Source organism: Melanostigma gelatinosum, assembly GCF_949748355.1.
Source record: "Melanostigma gelatinosum genome assembly, chromosome: 7".
In the NCBI taxonomy this organism is placed as follows: domain Eukaryota; kingdom Metazoa; phylum Chordata; class Actinopteri; order Perciformes; family Zoarcidae; genus Melanostigma; species Melanostigma gelatinosum.
In genome coordinates this window covers 15,687,802-15,707,390 of record NC_136640.1, presented here as the reverse complement: position 1 = coordinate 15,707,390, position 19,589 = coordinate 15,687,802, and the positions used below count along the sequence as shown (strand labels likewise).

The 19,589-nt window shown below is 40.3% G+C and overlaps 2 protein-coding genes across 2 annotated transcripts; both read right to left on the bottom strand.

Annotated features, from left to right (window-relative positions):
* Positions 1-393: 393 nt before the first annotated feature.
* Positions 394-2,480, bottom strand: pih1d2 (PIH1 domain containing 2; the record flags this gene model as incomplete). Its single annotated transcript, XM_079272448.1, has 5 exons — positions 394-528; positions 676-950; positions 1,085-1,315; positions 1,389-1,515; positions 2,298-2,480. The coding sequence occupies 5 exons, from the start codon at positions 2,478-2,480 to the stop codon at positions 394-396; spliced, it is 951 nt and encodes a 316-aa protein (XP_079128574.1).
* Positions 2,481-2,934: 454 nt separating this feature from the next.
* tmprss5 (transmembrane serine protease 5) lies at positions 2,935-17,787 on the bottom strand (the record flags this gene model as incomplete). The annotated part of the gene is made up of 15 exons (XM_079271637.1): positions 2,935-2,943; positions 3,632-3,784; positions 3,927-4,069; positions 4,180-4,278; positions 4,793-4,977; positions 5,116-5,278; positions 5,404-5,447; positions 5,543-5,656; positions 5,885-6,020; positions 6,383-6,496; positions 7,051-7,131; positions 7,478-7,616; positions 8,298-8,440; positions 17,187-17,386; positions 17,501-17,787. 15 exons carry the CDS (start codon positions 17,785-17,787, stop codon positions 2,935-2,937), a joined length of 2,010 nt encoding a protein of 669 aa, XP_079127763.1.
* Positions 17,788-19,589: the final 1,802 nt, after the last annotated feature.

Here is a 19,589-nt window from a genome sequence, read left to right as displayed (position 1 = left end):
CGGGCGTACAGTAATGACACTGTACACCAGCTCCTAGCCATTATACACCTCCACTCATACATCCACACATTTATAAACAAACCCCACAGATTGTTATTTATGTCGATTATTTTTTGGGTTGACAAATTACATTTGCTGTTGCAGATCAACCCACACAGCACAAAGGGACACAGTGGAATATTCGTTTCAGTAAAAACATCATTTTGGATTTGGGAGCAGATCAGTTTATTGTTTGCTGGCGTTTTGAGGCAGAGCACGAGTCGATATGTAGTGTAATGTGTTCACTTTTTACATTACATAGCAGGAATTTCGTTTATTTTGGTTATTTACTTTGAGGTATTCCCAGCACAACTGATAACCTGTGTTCATTTGTTTCTCTATACAGGCTAATAGTTAGAAAACATCCGCTCTCAGAGTAAGCCTTCGTGTTTTCTTATTAAAAATGGCGTACGCAGTGTCTTCAATCACAGTTTTGGGGAGTTCCAAAAGCAAATAGTAGACATCCTCCACTTCCAGTAAGATGTCGTCCTGTAGAGAAAGATGCACACAGCACACTGTTTGACTCATGAATATAGAAAGTGTATGTATTTTTTATGACATCCAACTACGCAATGACACACATTGGATCCTAAAGTGGTTCATTATAACTGTTCGAGGGAGTGTGTAACAGCTAACCTTGGAGATTCTCAGCTGGCACTCTGACATGGAGCAAACCTTTGGCAGATCCACTGTCAGCTCCATGCTGTGAACAACTCCTACTGTGTCGGTCTTCACCTCAAGTTGATACTCTGGCTTCTGAGGCTGCACAACTGTAGTTGAGATGACTTGGATCAAATCCTTCTTTTTGTGCTCTGCAGGTCTGGAGATAATTTGGGCTGCCGGCTCCTTGTGTTGTTTCTCAGACCGTAGAGAGGAGATTTGCTGCAGAAGGGCAGCAGGGTTCTGACTAGCTGTAAAAGGAACACTATGGATTATGAAAGACTGGTAGAAGGTTAAAGATGATACACCTACAGCAGAAAAGGTAAATAGTTCCATCTTAAAGGGCTTGCAGCAGCTTATCGAGGTGTAAGACGTATTGCTCTACCTGTGTCTGGTTGTCCGGAGGTGTTGGGCCACTGCCGAAACCCAAGCCGGCGGTGCACGTCATCTGGGCTGCTTTTTGGGCTACAGCTGACGACAGTGTACTGCTGAGATAAACTCATCCCATGCTGCTGCTGGGCAAAGCTCAGGGCCAGCATGTATACTTCTGTTTTGTCTTTCTTACTTTCCTGTAGCACTGCAGGGTTCAATGCCACATCCAACACAGAGTACCAGCCTGCGGAGGAAAAACACAACATTTTTTTTTTCTGATGTAACAGCTTGTGATGCAGCACAGCTTTGTCATTTACCTTGACCTTCATGTGTGTCTGTTTCCAGTGTTCCTGCACACACTGGTAAAGGCGTGCTGGGATCTTGAGGCGCAGGCACACGTTTCCAGCTGCATATGTTGATGTACAGCGACCCTTTCTTGGGCTCCTGTTGAGGACACAGATGAGCCGTCTGTCAAAACACACCCAATCTGTAAACTATAAACCCACACAGGTGTGACAACTTTTGTATTAAGGGGTAGATGCTTGTTGTTGGGTTTTTATTAGCAAAAATGACAAAGAACTACTGGTTTTAGCTTCTGATTAGTGAATATTTTTGGGTTTTCTCACTCTTCTGTGACACTTAACTGAATATTTCTGGGTGTTATGCTGTTGGTTGGACAGAATAAGACATCTTGAAATGTTTTGGAAACTTTGCTCGAGAAAATAATACTTAGATTTATAACCATATTGCCAAAAAATGCGACTCATACTTAAAATATTCTTCAGTTGAAACTTTATTTAACTGACAGGTGGATAGTACTTACATTAACCTGATAGACATTTGTCACAAAGTTGTATTTATATAAATCATAACAGAAGTCATCTTTTCATAAAGACCACACTATAATATTATTTCCCAACTTCAGCGATAACTTGCTTTTAACAGGCGGAAACCTCCAGCACAACGCTAGAGATTAGGATAATAATATTCATTAAAAATCAACTCATATTCACTTACGCTAATGAAACATAATGTACCGTTATAATATAATTAATAATGGCTGCATATTATTTTTGTGTCGATGCCAGGCGTTTTCTATGAGTCATTATGAGACACACCTGTGCTTGAAGTCAAATGTTTGTCTTGAGGAGTCATTTATTCAGGCTTTACAGCTAAAGCAAATTGCTGACTCCTGCCATTTATTAAAAAGCTAACTTAGACCCTACCAGTATTTCAGTGCACAAACAAGAGTCGAGCTCAGGCGGTGCACAGAACTCAGCTCCTTCCTTCAGCTGTTTCTCCATGAACTTGCGGTAGGCTGCAGGGTCATCTTGAGAAAGATCATCCAGGATGGACCAGAACTGGTCCACTTGCTGAAACACGTCCCCTGTGCTGCCAGTGGAGAACATCTTAATGTGATCACACAAGCTACTAGCGTTAGCTACTTAATGCTATAGTGAGGAGGAGTTAGAAAAGCAGCTTGTCTGCAGTGTTACAAATGTTCTGTTATTGAAATAGGCTCTAAAAGTAAAACGCAACACGCTTTCTGACTACTAGCTAACTAGCTAACAGCTTTCGCTTGCTTGGCTAATGTTTGTCAGTTGCTATGGAAACTTGACGAGCGGACACGTGCACACACACACAGAAGCCACCTGACAAGAAAAACACCGGACACACAGTTTTATATATAAGCCATCATTTATATGAAATACATGAAAAATATAACGTAAAAATGCATATTGATGTCTTCAGCCTGTCTTTATGTGTACATTGTTTAACGGACATGTAGAGTAAAAATATCAACGATGATTCAAATGTTTCAAACAGTATTATCAGGAGCATCTTGTGCTTCACGGGCCCCGTTCAGTAATTCTGCGAAGAGAAACAGACATCGTTAGCAAGCAGTGTAAAATCTACTTATAATCGATTGTAGGCTAGTTTCCAAATCCTTCCTGTTGCTGATAATAGTCATTATAATTAATAATTGTTATGGCTGTGTATGAAATGTATTTAGACTCTTTGATATGTCTGCAGTGAATTGAGAAATATTGTCATCTTTTACTCAAGTCAAATAAGATAGCAATGTAAAAGCTCTGCATTATTTGTAAAAATCCTGCATTCAAAAAACTTAATGAGAAGAACAGCTGCATTATCTGCAAAATAACAAAACTAAAAGTACTGATACGGCAGCAGAATGACCCCCATCAATGTTATATATTGGGTTGTCTTTATTTTTGGATGCATTCTGACTGTTGGGTCCTCTTTTTTTTAGAACTGTAATCTTAAGTCAATTGAAAGACAATTTGTCATAAACTATTAGATGGTCAAAACAAGCATTTTAACGATGTGGGCTCTGGGAAATTGTGAGGGTCTTTTTTCCCATTTTCTGGATAAATCCATTCATCAATAAAATGATCTGCAGGTTAATCACTCATGGAAGCAGTTTTTAGTTGCAGTCCAAGTCTAATCCATAATGCATCATATTTTACAAGATGGTCATATGTTTTGTATGTAATATCTTCATCTACAAAGTGCAAAATTTGTCACAAGTCATTTTTACCTCCATCATGTCATAGATCCAGCCCAGGAATTCGGTCACTTTGGTGTAAACTCCTGGATGGTTGGGCTCAGCACAGCCTGTCCCCCAGCTGACGACCCCTACCAGCCTCCACACATTTTCATCCAGGCAAACCAGAGGACCCCCACTGTCCCCCTAGAGAGGTAGGCAAACAACACTGTTCACTGTTCAGACTCAGCCAGGCTTCATTCTGCCATTGTTTTACCGTAAAACAAACTACACAAGAAAGAATCTTTTAAACGCCCTGCAAGGTAGTTTTTCAAAACATATATCTGACCTGGCATGCATCCACTTTCCCTTCTGTGTATCCTGCACAAAGCATCCGAGGTGTGATCTCTCCATTGTACATGCAGGAGCTGTTACACTTCTTTGTGCTTATCATGGGAACTGGCGCTTCTTTCAGAGTGTCAGGTGAGTGAACTGAGAGAGAAGACACGCAATTATTGCTGCTCTTTCAATACACTGTCATCATGTGTGAATTAGACTTGCAGTAGATGTAAATGTGTTCAAGAGGAGTGCTAGGGTCTTACCACCATCCGGCTGTGTGTATCCCCATCCAGAGATCCAGCACTGTGTACCCCCTGGACGATCATAGTCGTACGGAGGCAAGCAAACGGGCCTAATTGTGTCTAGTTAGAGGGGAAATTTACATAATAGCTCTGACAGGTTGGATACACGATCGTATGACTTGATTTTTCATTCAGATCATTGATTACGACTTTTTTCATTTCATTACATATTTCCCTCTGTTATGGTTGTGTCTTGTAATGAGCTCCCTCAAGTTAGCCTTGTGAATATGTATGGATTCACAAGTCATTGTTATTTCATGACATGTAATTGGATTTTGGTCCAATATGCAATGCATACTAATGCATGTGATGTGAAACCTCCAACTGGGAATAGTTTTTTTTTAAGGAAAGTGGGAGATATCTTGTAAGTGTTAAAATGAAAGACATTTGCAATGATTGCTCATTCGTTAGAGAAGGATATCACTTTTGTGGTGGTCTGATGGCGGTTTGTTTGCTGTAATGTGTCAGCATAATGAAATAAAACGGTAAATTGAGGCCGTAGTATTCCCATTGTGTTGTGTGTTCTGCTATTTGTTTTGCGGACAAAGCTTGTAATGGAGCCTCCCATACTGACCTGAGAAATTGAGCGGGCTCCGCAGTTTCATCAGGGCTATATCACTGTCATGGCTCCTGTGGTTATAGTTCTTATTGTAAATGATCTTCTCCACCGCGTATCCTATGTGCTGAGCCATTTTAGCCGAGCTACGGGTGACAATACCAGCGTAGACCACCCAGCTGGATACCTGAGGTAGCCTGTAGCTGACATTTGACAAAAAGAGAAGAAGAGGCAGATACTGATAAGAGAGAATTGTTATGTGTCCAGTTTGGTGCAGCTATTAATGACTGATTATTCTCCTTCGAGCCCCAGACCTTTTAGTGTAAGGTCAGCTGTCTTACTTGTGCACACAATGGGCAGCTGTGACTACCCATTGACTGGTGATGATGGAGCCTCCGCAGGTGTGACGGTTGCTGTAGTAGAGGCTGACCTGCCAGGGCCACCTGCCCAGCGTGGCTTCGACTCCCCCGATGATCCTGGGCAGCTTCGCTCGTGTCCCACACTCTACTCAGAGATCCATTCATCAAAAAGGACATGGATTGGTCAGAAAGTGCTGTAGCAAATGGCATCATAGTCTCTGTCCGATGCTGACATGAAGCCTTTTTGTGAAGTATTTGTATGGAGCTCACCAAAGCATTGCAAAGCGATAACCTTCCCTGTGATACAGTTCCCCCTAAATGAAAATAAATTGTGTAACTGCATGATGCAAAATGAACAAATCATTTTCTTTGCATCATTACGAGTGTGACGTTCGACAAAGTGCCTTACCTGACTTGCCACATATTTTCCAGATTGCTCTTGTGTTCTGAGGTAATTTGTATGAAGCCATCAGTATAATTTGGCCCAATATCAGTTAGATTCACTCCTTTATGCTCGGTCAGTCTGGTAAGAGGAAATATGCAAAATGGGGGACAGTGAGTGTGAAGATAATTCAGACTCGTAACGTGTGAAGCAAGATTGTAAAAGAGGTATGAGCAAATCATAAATCAGCTGAGCCTTCACCCTTGGTAAAGCAGGCGAAGATTAAACTAAAAGTTAGTGAGCGGGTACTCCAGTCTCAATCAGCGTAAAAGAGCTGAGACAGTGTGCGATCCTGTCAGGAATGCAAACCTCAAAGAACCAAGCTGTCTGCAGACCAGCGTTCCCACTGAAGAGTTCCACCTCTCGTAGCACACTGGCAGCCAGGTGGGCAGCTTTCCCAGCTGAATCTCTAGGAGGGAGTTCTCTGGGCTGATTCTGTAAAACACTGAACCTGATTGATTGAAAATCTCCCCAGAGACAAGCTCTCAGTCAACAGTAATGAACAAGCTTCTTCTATGAAACACAAGCATCTATGCTAATGTCGTCAATATAAACAGATCATCATGTGTGATGTTGTCTATGTCAGTCAATGGGCATCTCTCGCGAGTGAACAAAAGGCAACAAGAAGCAGCGGTTGAATGGTAATTCTGCTGCTGTTCAACTAAAAATCACTTCAAAGGTGAGCCATGACCCAGTATGATGAATCGCATAATAATGTGCAACCACACACTCATGCACTGTTTAATTCATGAATCAGTGAAACAAATGCCTGCCTCCTAACAAACAAAGCCATGAGGAAACACAGACCTTTCCTGGGGTCAGAGGTAGAGATATCTTCTGTCACGTTGCAGAAAGGCGTCTCCTTTGTGTCCCCGAGTCCCACTGGACTTTGGGAGTAGGAAGGCCTCAGCAGAAGTTTCACTGTATGTAGATAAAGATGAAGTTCATCCGTCTTTTAATTTGCCAGGGAGATAAGCAGCAGACATGTGTTTGTTTTTATTAAATCTTGCCAGATTATCTGAATTAGTAGCCAGAACAGACAAGCCCTGTCTAGCAGAGCAATACAACTGCACTCTGCAGAGAAGGATACATGAAATATGTTCAAACCGAGGAGTTCTGGTGTTTATGAAAACAATCCTCTGCACAATCTTGTTTTATTTGTGCCTGTTGCAAAAGCCTCTCAAATAGGAAAATGGGCTGATCCGCCTTCGATAAATATATATAAAATGTTTATTTTCTTTGTTTGAGTGTTGGTCAGATAAAGCAACTGACAAAAATGATCAGTTATAGCAATAACATTTTTTACAAGCCTTACAAAAGCTGATACTATATTGCCCTCATCCGTCGGGCTCTGCTGTGACCTGAAAAAGTACAGAAGCCTGAGTAGCTGTAACGAGACATTTGAAACATTCGTCTCCACTGTTCCTGGTTACAGTTAAGCTAATTCACTGATTCTGTCGAACACAATGACTCACCTAGAAACCAGACACCTACAGCTAAGCCGCCCAGTAGTCCAACTGCACACACTGCTGCCAGCAGCCTCACCAGCCTGTGAGCTAAAGCAACAATTGAGAATGGAGTTAATGCCTCCGGATCCCAGATATGAGCTGAGAAGAATAATTAAATGTCAACTGTTACATGCATAGGACATTAACACACCGCACCGAGACAGAGGCAGCTATATGCGATACATACACAACACGAAAGAGTTGAAAAGCAAATCTACACAGTGACATTCATAAAAAAGCACCTAATATTTTTCTGAACTGTTTGGTTTTAATTAAACTTGCCCTTTATATTTAGGGTAGCCTATTTTAACAGCTTTCAGGTGTTTTTGCAGTCGTTACGCAAGATTGCTGTTGTGCTGTTGTGCCCATTGGGTGGTGCACCACAGAAGCTTACCGTGACTCGTAGAGTGAATCCCTTTTAAACATCTCCAGACTCCCCTGGTCCCTGCAACTCCTGCTGTTTTGTCTGACTGAAAAGGATGGCTGACAGCCGCCGGGTTCTCAATCACTGACAATGTGTATTCATCAAGACTCTATAAGAAGCACGGTTAGCACGTCAGACCTCATTTACAGCTTGTTCCTATTCGTTAGAATCTTGGCAAGTTTGCTTACTTGTGACAAAAACTATACCTGCTGCTGCTAAACAACAGTGCACCTGTCAGGCTCTGTCAGATTGAATTAGTAACACTGTAATCTAGAATATTAACCACCACTGACCAGTCTGATGTATGGAGTCAGAGCAGTAGATGTGCACAGGTATGTGTGTGTGTGTGTGTTGTACATCTCTTCAGTGTGCAAGGTACAATGAGCAAGTTAAAGTCTGTTTTGCGTCTTGTACAACACATTTCATACAATTACAGTACAAAATCCATCTAAATAAATGTCAAAGCATCTGCTATCTTGTATTACTGTGGCATTTGAGTGTAGCTAAGCATGTGCTTCTGGATAAAGAATGAGCATGGGTTGCATATAGTGCAAGAGCACTTAAGAAATTCACAACAGCTGTGCAGCATAGGTCATTTGATGCACAAGAATTATATAAAAAAAACATGAGTAAATGTGTCAGAAACAAGTGTGATACAGCTCTGAAGTGAAAGCTGCAGGTGTAACAGCAGTTTCTGTCATTTGTGACGGTGCAGGTGACGCTGTGAGTGTCAGGATTGCATACGTTCCACCGATGGAACAAGGTGTCGTGAATATTTGGTCTTTCTTACCATGTTTTCCTCGGGTACAGTCCTGAGGAAAAAGCAGCGGTGTCCGTGCTCATCTGTAGGCCTGTGCTGGAGGCAGAGAGGTCCGTCCTGCTTGCAGTTGATGCACCATTTGCCATTTAACAGAATGCAACTCTGGATTTTCCCTTCACAAAGAGACAATGAGGTCAGCAGCAGTGCAGTGAATGAGACTGTTGTTTGTCCAGGGGGGGTCATGGGGCCTGTTGAAGCAAGCTGAACCAGGTCTTTGTAGGGGGGAGCATCTCCAGAGATACCTCTAAGCTGACGATTGATAGGACACCAGGTGTTGCTAGGTAACGCTTTTTACCTGTGCCAAAAGATTGTCCATTTTCACCTGAGACTTGTTATTACCTGACAGTTTGTAGATTCTGTGAAAAGGTCATTATTGCAGATTGTTGAAAAGCCTCATATCATGTCAATCCCCATCATTTGGAATCCAAAGCTACCGTCTCTCAACACTCAAGAACAAAATGAAGTCTGTTCTGTCTGCCTGATGACAGATGAAACTTTCTCCTCTCTGCTCACCCTTTTAACCAGCTCATAATAATCATAATCAGTTTCTATCGAGAGTATTTTTCTCTATTATTAAGTACAGTTGAAAAGGGAGCTGGAGTGGCTTTAAAATGGAATAATTAACTCTAAGAATAGTAAGAATAATTAATAACTCAGATGTGCTGGTTGAAAATGGTGAGCAAATAGTTTGAGAGCGATCAAAGCATCTTCACATCACCAGACAAAACATAGCTTTTTCTGTTGGAAAGAAATTCATAATTTGATCCTTGTAGGTAAAATAATATACGATACAAAGGTTGTATATGTATCTCCCATATGCGTGGCGTGGGATTAGTCAGAGTCCAGGTGAAGGGAGCAACTGCCAGGAAGGAAATTCCTCCTCGTCCGACTGTCGAGGCCGAATCCAAGAAATGGCTCAGATCTATTTGTCTCATCTAATAAGAGCCATATGGAGTTATTTGGAAATGAAACAGAGTAATGAGCACTGCAAATTGCATGTGATGGAGCAACGACCGAAATACACATCACTAGGGTTGTGAGGTTAATAATGTTTGATAATGTTAGCATTGTGCATAATTGTTCTTTTTAATAGGCAAACAGAGGAGAAAGGAGTACATAGCAGCTGCTTGGTCATTTTTAACAGGGATTTGATGTCTCCCTCTGCTGGTGGAACTTGTTTTCTCAGACAGCCAAGTCAACAGGGATTTACAGAGCTGCCTTTCAGTTTCTTAAATCCATTTTCATTCGGGGATCAGCATGTACCTGCATCAGTTCTTCCATAACGGTTATTCATCCCTCATGCATCCTTGTTTTGTGGCGTGATATGAAGTACCGGATATGGAAAAACTTGCCCTGGCCAAGTTTTTTAAATTATTCTTATTCTCTTTCAATTGTATGAATGTTGTGTTTTCCTCCTTTGTTCTGCAGCATTGTTGCTTCATGGTTTTAGAGGCAAACTCCTGTTTGCTGGTGAACAGTACTTGAAAGGTGGTGCCTATGATATACAGCAGGTATTTTACAATCATGTGGTAGTTTAATAGGTACACTGAGCTTAAACTGTCTTTTGCAACAGTCCTGTAATACTTCCTGCCTTTATTTAGGTTATAATGTTAAGTTTTTGTTGAAGCTTTCGAGTTTGTGGTGCTGTTGAATTGTTTTGAGTGATAGAATAAAAACATGTAGGTCATCAAATATTCTTCACTTGATGTTATAAGAAACAACCACAACTAGGCCAGTTAACTATTACTTCAGTGTCTTAATGAGTAATTGTCCAGACAAAAGATATAACACAAGCCATTCTTTTAATGCTAATCTTTTGATACAAATGTCCGATAACAGTGACTGTTATTGTTAACAAGGTGACCTTGGTGTTACAGAGCAGAGGCCCAGTGTGGACGTCATACATGCAATGTGTTCATGTACCACATCCACTGTGGAGAGGCTGTGGAGAGGCTGGCTGCAGCCCAGTTTGGAGTTGGATATCTCTCTGCTCAGAGGGTGAATCACTCTTCCTGTTTGGTGCAGTGAGATTTGATCAGCTTCACTCTTATCTCAGCCATTAGTACATTTATCTCTGAGTGTCCAAACCTTCAACATCAGGTGTGGTCTCTACATGCTTGGACATCCCACAGTATAGGCTCTAACTGAGCAGAAAAGAGGGAAGCTTCATGTTAAAGTTTGGACAGCGTTTGCCTCAACACTTTTTTGCCAAAGTCCAGCCCACCAAGGCATTTATCACTGACTCATTGATGTGTGGGCTTTCAAGAGAGTTGTGCCATTGATGCTGTTGGCCGTGACCTCTCAGCAGAGGCTGCCATTAAGGGTCAGAGTTCCCACAGTTGCCCTCTCGCACAACTTTGAGTAACCTTAACACCACCTCACATGTTCCAAATGTGTATATCTGAATGTATTTCAGACTAAATTTTTACCTTTTTAAAATAAATCGTTCATTATTATGGGGAATACATTTCACTTGTGTGCTGAGTGATCTATACCACTTTTGTATTAGTCCGTTAAATATGAAGCTACTGTCAGCCGGCAGTTTGAATGAGCTTATAAGCTAACCTGCCTCTGTCTGTACCGAACAAAAACGACTTACCGGCACCTATAAAGCTCAACCTGCTGTATCTGGTTTGTTTAGTCTGGACATAAACACAAGTGGAAAGGACACATTTGTGGCTAATGGGGGATGTAGGTGTGTCGTTTTACCTGAAAACCCCAAGAGCCAGGCTGGCTGTTTCCCTTGTTTCTATCGTGCTAATCTAAGCTGACAGACTGCTGGCTCCAGCTTCATATTTAATACACAGATTATCTACAAGAAAGTAAATAAGGGTATTTCCCCTAAATGTTAAACTGTTGCTTCAATGCTGCTAAATATATAAATGTTAGCGAACGGTTCGCCCAACATCAAAATTTCAAGGAAAATGCTGAAACTTATTATTACACGATTGCTAAACAGGTCTTTTAATATAATAGATAAATGAAAGGTTTGGTTAAATCATGAATAAGTGTTTATTGTGGGAAATTGAGTTACCTCAAAAGAAAGTGGTCCCTGAGTTACAGACATCTCTTCTATGGACGTCTATGGGAAAGAAAAGTATTTTTGGGCCCCATGACATCACATGACAAACAGAAATCGTAATTCGGCCACTATATAAAATTAGCTTCAAAGCTCGGCGCTCCATCCTGGGGGCTTGGGTCAGATTTAATCCTCCACATCCAAACCATACAGCTGTGGGTCAAATTCTTGTATGATGTGAATATGCCTTACCTCAAATGTATACGGTCAAAATGACCGAATAGACGTTTAGCTTTGCCAAAGCATGGCTGAGGTTGTTGGCTCTGCATGTGTGCAGCGGCATGACACAATCATTTGTTCAAGAATTAAGCCAGGTCATGATGCAGCACAGGGTGAGTGAAGAGACCTCTAATCTATGCCCCCCTATCTCATAACACACACACACACACACACACACACACACACACACACACACACACACACACACACACACACACACACAGTGCCAAACTCTCTCCTCTGTGCTTCAATAGTGCTGTGGTAGCATACTGCACTCTTGTGGTAGATGAAGGACTTCCATTTAAGACCTGCTGAGAGGTGACATGACGTGAAGTGAAAATAAAGCTTGATTTATTTTTGTGTAAATATTAAGCAAATCCATGTTCATGGCAACTAAATGTATGGTGATTACTTGTTCATTTAGATTGTTTCCTTCTTCACTATGTTGGAGGTCACAGATAATAAAAGACGTGGAACAGAAATGCCTGAGAAAAACAGCCGTTTATAGAGAACCTGTGTAGGACAGTTTGTGGCTTTTATAATCTTTGGCATTTTTCTATTTGGAAATTTCAGTGTGCGGCATATTGTAATTACACAAACATACATTGATGACAGGTCTAAACATGACGGATTATGGCCTCATCATAGCGGCTAAATGGTATGCAGTTATGTCTGTATCGAAAGTGGCAGGATGAATAAATAGCTGTCATGTATGTGTTTGTGTCTTGTCTTAGAGGCTAATGATAGTGAGGGAGGGTATATGAGCAGAGCTGCTCCCCACCAGATGGTGGGTAATGTGGTTTGGTTTAGCTGCCCACCACGCTCACTCTAATTAAACAGAGGAGATAACATTAGCACTGGCTCCCACTCAATCTGCTCCACCACTGAGAGTGGCCTTGCCCTGAAGACGAAGAGATTGAAGGTGGAGGGGTGTTACAGAGTCAAAAATACATTTTTACTGCTTAAGCTAAATTCATTTTCTTCATTAAAAAAAATGAACTCTGTTGGAAGGTGAGAAAAGAATGCTTCATTCCAGACGGTTGGATCAACTCGAAATATCGGAAGGCTTTTCCAACTGCTGTTGACTTTTTAAATGCCCTTGAGCAAGGCACATAACCATATGACACTGCTGCTACTTACTAATACATATAATAAACGCCTAAATAGATTATAGATTATAGATAATAGATTTTATGAAAAGCAAAAACAACAGCTGATTTATGAAAGGAAAAAACAGGGTCTCTTCTGAAATGGCAGTTTGAATTAATTAATTTGTTTGATTTTCATTAAATCTCTCTTAACATCAATGTAGCATTCTCTGAGTTGTTGTGTTTTTAAAACGTTGCTTATATATTTATATATCATATCTAGGAGCATCTCTCGTTGGTAGCTGAACTTGCTGATGCTTGTAGCTCTAACTCTGAAGATGGTTGAAGTGAATCATGCCTATAGTATAGTACAGTATAGTATAGTATAGTACAGTGTAGTACAGTATAGTACAGTATAGTACAGTATAGTATAGTATAGTACAGTGTAGTATAGTATAGTATAGTATAGTATAGTTTGAGTTTGGCACCCTCCATCCCCCACCACTTATTACTTATCAGTGTTTCCGAAACTTTTTGGCTTGTGAACTTTTTTAAAACAAAGCAAATCAACTTGCAACACCTTGCTGCAACACTTTGATCTGTAAGTTGTGAGCTCTGTAAGCAAAGAGTGATTTTTCCATTGTCAGGTTGTAAAACGTGAAAAGTATTCAATTAAAAATATGAAAAAGTATACGTCATAATTTTATGTCGCAGAAGTCAGATATTTTTCTTTCTAATCATCATGCAACTTGTCAGACGAACCTTGTGACCTCTGGGGGGTGCCAAAGCCACAGGTTGGAAACCACTGGACTTCTTTCCAGTGGAAAGAAGTCAATAGAGTCTCATACTGTCGTTGAAAATAAGATCAGATTATCCCCGTGTGTGGCAAATTCAAAAAACAAGAGCGTGATCTTTTTAGGGAGAAATTGCAGCCTGGAATTTGGCTGACAGGGTTGAAATTAAATTTAGAAAATAGATTACACAATAAAACATCCACAGAGGATACTTTATGATAAAATGTAGACAATAGAACCGGAAACCAACGAAACATTTCATTAGCATGAGCAGAATATAAAAACCTAACACAGTACAGTAAATGCTGCCAGTGCTTGTATTTAATAAGAGGTCTCACTTTCACTGTGCTGTGCAGGAAGCAGTGGCAGACCTGATGTGCTGATTCTCAGCACCTTTCACATCTGGGATAAAACACAGGCCAGCTGTGACTGTGGCAGAGTGCCATCAGAGGTCACAAGAGAGCCTAGAGTGACTCCAGCTGTTTGCAAGTCGCCCAGCTGACACATACTTATAAACAGCTTGAAACCGGGAAGGTTTATGTCAGAAGCAAATAAACCGTGAAGAGGGATCAACAGCATTCTCTTTATCCAAATGATGGGCTGGGCCAAAGCCGCGCTGTAAAAGTAAAATGTTCAGGTTGAATTCGGACCACAGAGACGGTGGAGAGAAGAGTCAGACCAGTGATTACCAAAGGGATATGTGTACCCGAGGGGGTACTTCTGCTGTTGCCACTGTGTGTGTGAAGAGACTGAAGCTCTATTGATTGGAAAAATAGAAATCACAATTAAAAAAACATACCTATATATGGAATCAGCTGTAACACCTGAACACCACATGTTGCGATTGATAGTACATGAATCGTAAGAGAGCAGGAAAGCCTGAAGAGTTCGTTAACAGTAATGGATAAATGGTTGCAATACATAGTTAAAACGAATAATAATGCATGAACAACTGAAACAGTTAGCTTAAAGTATAAATAGTCAAATTGGAGGCTAAAAGTAATGGCAAAATGAGGGTTTCTGCTCTTCAACAAAGAGGCAACCTCCAGTGCTGTGAATTGAAGTCAAAGTGCCAAACACTGCAGTTCTTTGAATGAACACCTGAGGCTGTCTCCAAAAGTGAGTCACTCTCCATAGACCGCCATGTTAAAATAACCAACTTTAAAGCAGGAATGGTGTTTACAGCTGTTTACAACCTGGTACCTAGTAAAAACAGTTTTGGTCTCTATAGAGAATTTGGGGGGGTGTTTTATTTTTTTATATAACTCCCCCATTTTAATTATATTAAGTACCGCGTAGCTAGCTGCTAGCTTTCTCCTCTGCTGTGTCACCCGGGCCCGCTTCAGAGCCACTGACCATCCACCTCTTGACCCATTTTTAGAGTTAGTCTTCAGCTTAAGAAGCGTATGGGTGAAGTCAGGGAGGCTACGTCCATATCTTATACAGTCATTGTCTTGAACACTATTTCCAGAGGTATTTTGTATCTTGTTTTTGATGTGCATATTTGTCCAAAGACATAGGCTCAGAATTACGTGAACTTAATCACTGTTTAGGAGCGTAGTGGGTTTCAGTGTAGTTCTAGATTTGACTTCATCTGAAAAGTGACAGTAAACACGTTCGCTAAGCCCTCTGACCAACTGCTTAATAATGTTACGCAAAGGTGCCTTTACGCCTAAACTACCCAGCTAATGGGGAAATGCAAGTTTTTGGACAAATGGTTGGATGACAAAGAGTTTGAACCATGGCTGAGGTCCTCTGTGTGTCAGTGAGACTATGACTTTTTCAAAGACATTTTTTATGATCGACTACAAAATGATATTTTTTTATAATGTAAAAAATGTCACAAGATACTATGACTTTTTATGACATACTATACGATGACCTTGTTGATGACTTTTTTTTGGAATGCAAAATGATTGAGGGCCAGACAGAATATGGCCACACATAAAACAAAACATCTAACATCTAACACTTCCACATTAAACGGAAGAGTTCTACCAAAATGGCTAACTTTAGCTCACAGCTCTTGCACTGATGACAGGTTTTGGTGTTGTTTATGCAGTAAACCACTGCAAAACAATGCCCCATTAGCTGTTCTAAAATCAGTTTAAACCATGGCCTATTGTGGCCTTTTTTCACATAGTAAGTATGGTATGTCACAAAAATGTCAAAAAGAATTTAAAGTATAGAGTTTTGTAAAATTTCACAATGCTGCGCTGCACGTTAATGCGTACTGAGCAGGCTACCTGGGTGGCAGTGGCATGTCAAAGCATACGCCCAACATATCAAACTAAAGATCTGATTGGTTGAAGACTATGACAATCAACAATATCGACCCCATTCACTTTAATCTGCAAAGTCTACCTAGAGGACCTCGGGCCTCTCTTCTATAGAGACAGCATAGAGGTGAAATCTGATTGGATGAAAGCTCTCCTTAAAACAAGCTGTGCTGGAAGCAGCGCTGCAGGCTGGAAGCAGAGCAACAGAGGAAGACAGGAGCTGTGCAATGAGAAAATAAGCTAATGGGGAAAACAATTAGAATGCATGTAGTGTATTTGTGAAAAAATATTAAATTGTAAAATAGCTATAACTTTGTGATTCTGTTTAGCCCAGCAGAGAAGGCTTGGCTGGCCCTGACGGCCCACCACTGTAGTACAGTATGGCATGTCCCAAAGAAATCATACAAAAGTAAGAGTAAAGTATTTAAAAAAAAATCATAGTACAGCATGTTGAAAAAGGTCATACGTTTGTTGAAACAATTCATAAGAAAGTCAAGTATAGCATTTAAGAAAAAAAGTAATTGTAGAGTGTTGAAAAAGCGATTACAAGTAATTGTACAGTATGTCAAAAATACTATTGTATGTCGAAAAATGTCAAAGAATCGTGTGTCACGCAATAATATGTCGAAAAAGTCATTGAAATGTCATATTATAGTTCAGGAGTATTCAATTCAAATTCTAACAGGTCCAGATTGAGAAAATCTCATCATGCAAACGTCCGGAACATGACAATAATATCTATCTTGTGCTATTTAGTGCCATACATATTCAAGTAGCCGAGCAGTTGTATCAACGTCTCTGTGTGGTCAACAACTGTCAAATCAAATAATGACAGTACACAGAACAATTATTATTGTCAGTTTTCAAATTGAACTGTATGGATTATTAATAATACACAGAAATACATAAATACATGTTCTTCTCTCATTTCAAGTAAAATAAGGACTTCATCTAAAAATAAAATACACAAGAAAGAACTTTTGATCTTTAAAGAAAGTATTTCATTTTTCCAAAATCAAGCAAAGAGCATAGCTGGAGTAAAGTGTGCTTGTCTTTTGTTAACTCCATCTCACATCATAACAGTCTCAGTCAACTTCATAATACAAAATATCAACACATTTTAACAATTGAAGAGCCTCATTTTCTCTTTCTTCCCCTCTTACATCCCACTCCCCCACTTGCTCTTGTTTAGTGAGAGAAGTGAGATGTAGGTTGTCCCGCCAGGATTTTAAATCTGGGCTGGAATGGTGTCAGGGCTAGACTCACACACATGTGACGGTGCTCATTGGATATCCAGGAACGATATTTGTTTTTAATAATGTGCATAGTGGAAAAAGCTGCCTGGCAGCTGTATGTGGAGCGGAACATGGTTAAGATGTACAGGGCTACTTTCCTCCGACCTGGGCAAGCTGTCTCTGAGACCATTTGGAGCCAGAAAGTGACAGGGTCAGTGCCTCCAAAATGCTCTTTCAGGGCTACATCTGCTTGAAGATCGATCAGTTGCATCTGGAGAGGTGCTGTGTGACTTCCTTTGAGAACCCCCCTGACATCTGTGATGAGGAAGGGGTTCTGAAGGAACAGGGTGAGCTGCTGTCCAAGGCTGAAGTTTTCAAAACGTGTGCTGAAGTTTACAATCAGCGTGTCAACAAGTCAACAAAAGAAGATCCATCTCGCTCACCCTCAACCTGATCGTGCACAGTTGGGAAGTGTGCACATTCTGCCTGCAGGTCTTCCCTTAAACACCTCAAGTTTCCTCTGGGAGGAGGGTACAGCTGTCATCAGGTCACAAACTGAATTGTTTTTGCCCTGCAGCTTTACGTTCAGTTCACTCAAATGTGAAGTGATGTCGACCAGAAAAGCAATAATATCGATATTGTTCTCGTCTTCTAAAAAGAGAGAAAATTGTGTTGCCTTCTGGCTCTTCAGCTGTTTGAGGAAAGCAGCAATTTCCCTTCGAATGGACCAAAAGCGCTCCAACACCCCCGACCTTTGCTGAGCCATCTTATGTTGCTGCGCAGCAGAAGGTGGTAAGAGGATAATCTGAGAAAGTTAATCGCTATCAATTATGTTCATCACCTCAGCATATTCTCCTGACGAGGAGCACAGGACAGATTGATGAAGCAGTGGTGTGAGATGAGCTCAGGATTGTCCTCTTTCATTCGTGCCACTATGCCTTTCTCCCTCCCTACCATGGCAGGGGCTCCATCTGTGGTTGTTGAAACCACTTGTTTCAAGTCTATTCCCCCTTTTAGATAACGCCTTCTTTATGTCCAGCTATATGCCCTTTATGCCCCTTTATGCCCCTTCCTACTGGTGTTAAGGGGTGTAACAGCCAACAGGTCTTCACAGAACACTTTCTTCTCCTTGATAAAGAACCTCACATACACTAACAGCTGAGCATTGTCAGACACATCAGTAGACTTATCTACAGAAGCCAACACAGGATGCTTTATGAATTGTTTCATCCAGCTGTGCTAGTATATCCTGGGCTAATGTTTCAGTTCTCTTTGTGGCTGATGATGCAGACATGGGTATTTGCTTGAGGTTTTTTGACATAACTCTTTGCTTCCCCTCAAGTAAAGTTTCAGCTGCTGCACTCATGCACTCCTTGACAACTTTATATCATTTTATATAAGTATTACAACTAATCCTTATATTCACAATTATGTTAGTTTGTACTATTACTATTACTTCGGAGGCTCTAAAAATGTGGGGGACTGTGTAAAAGTGGCTGTTTTTCCAAACGGTAAATGTGATATTTTTGTTGTATCCATTGAATTAAATCTGAAAGTCTACACTACACCACATATGATATACAAATATTGTCTGTTTCAGTTCAAATCGTTTAGAGGTAAAATTTGAAAAATTGTGACACAGTCCAAGTACTTTTGGCCCTGACTGTAGCACGTCAAAAAAGTCATCATATAGTATCTCAAAAATAAGTCATAGTATGGCATATCAGAAAGTCATAAAGACATCGGATAGTATGTCGAAAAAATTCATAAAAGTCACAGCATAGTATATCGAAAAAGTCATGGTATAGCATGTTAAAAAAAAAAAAAAAAAGTATAGTTTAATATGAAAACAAATCATAGAATAGAGCATGTTGAAAGAATTCATTAAAAAGTCATAATATAGTTTTTCGAAAAAAGTCATAAAGTGTTCGTATAGTATGTCAAAAATAATTCATAGTATAGTATGTCAAAAAAGTTACAACAGCATGTATAAAAGTCACAAAAAAGTCATAGTATAGTCTGTAAAACACTTGTAGTATAGTACGTTGAAAACAGTCATAAAGATTGAGAGTATAGTATGTCAAAAACATTCACAAAAACGTCATAGTATGTCAAAAAAGGTCATAAAAAATAAATAGTACATGTCGAAAACGTAATAGAATAGCATGTCAAAAATGGACAACTCATAGAGCACATCTGGAATATTGATGAAGGTGTCGGGAAAAACCTGCAGACAGCAAAAAGTGGGCAAATTAGACAAGGTGCATAAAATAGTAAATAGTTTTATTCTTCTTTTTTTTAACCATGCCACCGAACACTGACGCATACAGAGTTGTGCCTGAATCCACACTGAGAAAACACTTTCACACACAGTGTTACAAAGCTGTAATGAAGAGGGATTTTACTGCACACATGGCAAGAGGAACAACCCTGATTGGATACCAGGTCGAGCTTTGATCTGGCCCTGAGGTAGACAGACATTGACATAATCTAAACAATGCTAATCACATCCTTCTAGGACACATCAAATAAAAGGACATCTGCATTATCATCACAACATAGAAAGAT